The sequence below is a fragment of the Vitis vinifera genome, chromosome 15, assembly GCF_030704535.1.
Source record: "Vitis vinifera cultivar Pinot Noir 40024 chromosome 15, ASM3070453v1".
In the NCBI taxonomy this organism is placed as follows: domain Eukaryota; kingdom Viridiplantae; phylum Streptophyta; class Magnoliopsida; order Vitales; family Vitaceae; genus Vitis; species Vitis vinifera.
In genome coordinates, this window is record NC_081819.1 from 22,139,980 (window position 1) to 22,143,155 (window position 3,176).

General features: G+C 33.0%; 1 protein-coding gene across 1 annotated transcript; it reads right to left on the reverse strand.

Moving 5' to 3' along the window:
* Positions 1–305: 305 nt before the first annotated feature.
* LOC100241458 (late embryogenesis abundant protein Lea14-A) lies at positions 306–1,527 on the reverse strand. Its single transcript, XM_002277187.5, has 2 exons — positions 1,192–1,527; positions 306–698 (listed from the first exon to the last, which is right to left on the reverse strand). Exons 1-2 carry the CDS (start codon positions 1,395–1,397, stop codon positions 449–451), a joined length of 456 nt encoding a protein of 151 aa, XP_002277223.1. The 5' UTR covers positions 1,398–1,527; the 3' UTR covers positions 306–448.
* Between the last annotated feature and the right edge of the window lie 1,649 nt (positions 1,528–3,176).

Here is a 3,176-nt window from a genome sequence, read left to right on the forward strand (position 1 = left end):
ATTATTGTGATTTGTGAAAAATAAAATAAAATAAAATAAATTGAATATTTTAATATTTTTAAAACTAAAATAAATCCTAAAAAACTTTTAAAAAATTCCAAGAAAAGGATTTTGAGAGTATTTTTTATAATATACTACACAATGGGAAAAAAAAATCATTTACTCAATGGTTAAACATCTTTTTAGAGTCTATTTGGTGATGTTAGAATCGCCTATCGCTTTCTAAAAAGATTGTTGATTTTCAAAATCACTGCCAAACATGTTCTTTAATCAACTTAAAAAATAAGGTTAAGTTTTAAACCAAATTAAAACGTAATCACCGGATCCAAAGACGATCTTTATTTGCTTATCCAAAGTCAAAGTACAGACGCATGAAAAGTCAAACATGCACGAGGTTCATTGGAACACTCCAAAACAAGAGAAAGTGATGAATCAAGAGAGGGGTAGATCAGAAGACATCAGAGAGAGTAGGGAGCTTGATCTCTCCTTTCCTGGAAAGAGGAATAGTGAAGTCACCAAAGAGAGGAAGATCAATGGTCAGACCCAAGTCCAGCTGGTAGTCGATGTCCCAATCGGCGCCGATGTCCCTCACCAGGCTCACCAGTATGTTGTGCGGCACCTTCACCGGCACCTCCAGCACTGTCTTCTCGTTCCCCGGCAGTGACCCTGGGTCCTCCATCTTCCCCGACGCTATCACCCTGCAAGTTTTTTTAATTTCTTCCCAACATTAATTTCAACCACAGAATTTTTTCAAAAAAAAATTGTAAATTGGGCTTTTACATAAAGATGTATGTAAAAGAGAGCAGAATCCAAATGGGTATTTACTATTTAGTCCAACAATCCACAGAAGAAGGCAACTGATCCAAACATCGCCTTGTTCTTGTTCCTTGCCGGATCAAGATCAGAACGACGTCGTTTTATCACCCTCATATGAATGGAAAGGACTTCAGCACAAACGACGTCGTTATGTCCGGCATGACAGGTTTTCCATAAAAGGAAAAATGAAAAAAGGAAACCTTCTATCCTTTTCCGGAATCCGACAGATATCAAACGACGCCGTTTTGAAAAACATTACAAGTCAAACCTCTACCCAGGAAACAAGGAGCAAAACAACACAGAGAGGATACCACACGACGTCGTTGAGCAGATCGGAGAAAAAAGAGAGGAAGGAAAAGGGAATCGAGATCAAACCTGTCGGCACTTTTGAAGGTGTAAGAGATCTCGCAAATGGGAATAGCAGTCCCATAGGGGTTGCTCACTGAGACCTTGGCGTTGTACGTCACCCCCTCCCGGCTCACGTCTTTGAAATCCACGTCGTCGAGGTTGGCCTCCGGCTTCTTTATATTCGCCACCTTCTCCGCCACAAAGTTCTTCGCCTTATCGAGCAGCTGCGACATGGCTACCTCCACAATCTTCACGGACAAAAGAAGAAAAAAAACAAATTCACAGTTGGAGAGACGGGTATGGCGGAGAACACCAGATAGAGGCCAGTTTATAAGGAAGATGAAGTGGGTTCCTGACACGTGTACTATGGGATTATCCGTGGGCGATGCGTGTATGTTTACCTTTTCCGCGTTCAGAGATCTGTGATGTTGATTTTTGTGGTATTGATTGAGATTTGATTTGCCGGCATGCTATTATTTTCAAATGGTAAATGCAGCCTTGCCATATCTGCGCCACCATATTGGGAATAAATGTGCATATTTCTTAATTTAGAATCAAGTTTATTTATTTAATTTTTAAAACTAAGTAGAATTTTAGGAATTAATACACTTTACTCCTTCAACCCGTTTAAAATAAAACACATTACATTTCAAACTTCACACTTTATCTTTTTCGGTGAATGTTACTAGTTTCAATTGACGAAAATATAACATATATTTAAATTTTTTTGGTTTAAAAATTTAAAAATTTATCCTTAATCGATCAGTCACTTATACAATAGGTGACATTTTCATTCATTAAAACCAATACCGTCTAAAAAAATTTGGAGTGTAATGTGTTCGATTTTATACTAGAAGGACAATATACAAATTATGGGATAGATTATGAGGGTAAAATGGATTAAATCATAATTTTTTTTTCTAACTTTCCATTTAATGATTCCATGAATTCCAACTACTTTATGCTTCTTTAATGCAAGGTCTTTTGACTTGGACATTGCTTTCAACTCAACCATTTTGGCATCCAACTTGGATCCAACAATACTTTCTACATCCTAGAACATCTAGGTTATGTCTGGTTCTGAAAAAATATAAAGGAAATAAAAAAAATGTAAATAAAATTATTTTCTCATGTTTGGCTATTCTATAAAATATTTATAAATAAATAAATAAATATAATTAAAATTAGTTAGAAACTTACATATTTTAAATTTATTTAATCTTTATGTTAATGAGTTAAGATAAATAAAATGAGTTTGAAGTAGCAAATAAAAATAATTTATCATCTTTAATTATATTTTTTTTCCTTTGCATTTTCCCTTAAATTTTCCGAGAACCAAACATAATTCTAATCTCATGCTTTGAGTTATTTTCGACCAAACCTTCAAATATATCAATAGCTACGCCAACAAAAGTTTCTCAATACAACAATGTGGTTTTTAAGGTATCAAAGGTTGTAATCTCGACATTTACTATATTTATTGCTCACTTTGTTTTTATTGTTCAATGTTGTAATTGTTTTGATGAAAAAGTTAATCTTTAGAAAAATATCTTTATAGTAATATGGAAAGTTTTTTCAAGCAATCATGATCTTCGACATTTATATGTTTGATTATTGGAAAATTCGAGGAAAAATGCAAAGAAAATAAAATAGAGAAGAAAAGTAAAAGGAAAGAAAAAATGAAGGAAAATAAAAAATAGAGTTAAATATGATAAATTATTTTTATTTGTTATATCAAACTTATTTTATTTATTTTAATTCATCAGTAAAAAGATTAAATAATTTTAAAATGTATAAGTTTCTAACTAATTTTAATTATATTTAATTTTATTTGAAGTATTTTATGAGACAATCAAACATGAGAAAATCATTTTCCTTAACATTTTTTTTATTTCCTTTATACTTTCCGGGAACAAACATAACCTTAAGGTTAAAGGGGAAGGTGTTCTCTCATGTTTGGCAAGGTCTAAAATGGTAGAGAAAAGATCCTATGGAATCCATGGAAAGGGGTT

Coding starts and splice junctions, on each gene's coding strand:
- LOC100241458 (XM_002277187.5), bottom strand. CDS start 1,397: ATGTCGCAGCTGCTCGATAAGGCGAAGAACTTTGTGGCGGAGAAGGTG. Junction 699..1,191: donor ACCTTCAAAAGTGCCGACAG/GTTTGATCTCGA, acceptor AAAAACTTGCAG/GGTGATAGCGTCGGGGAAGA.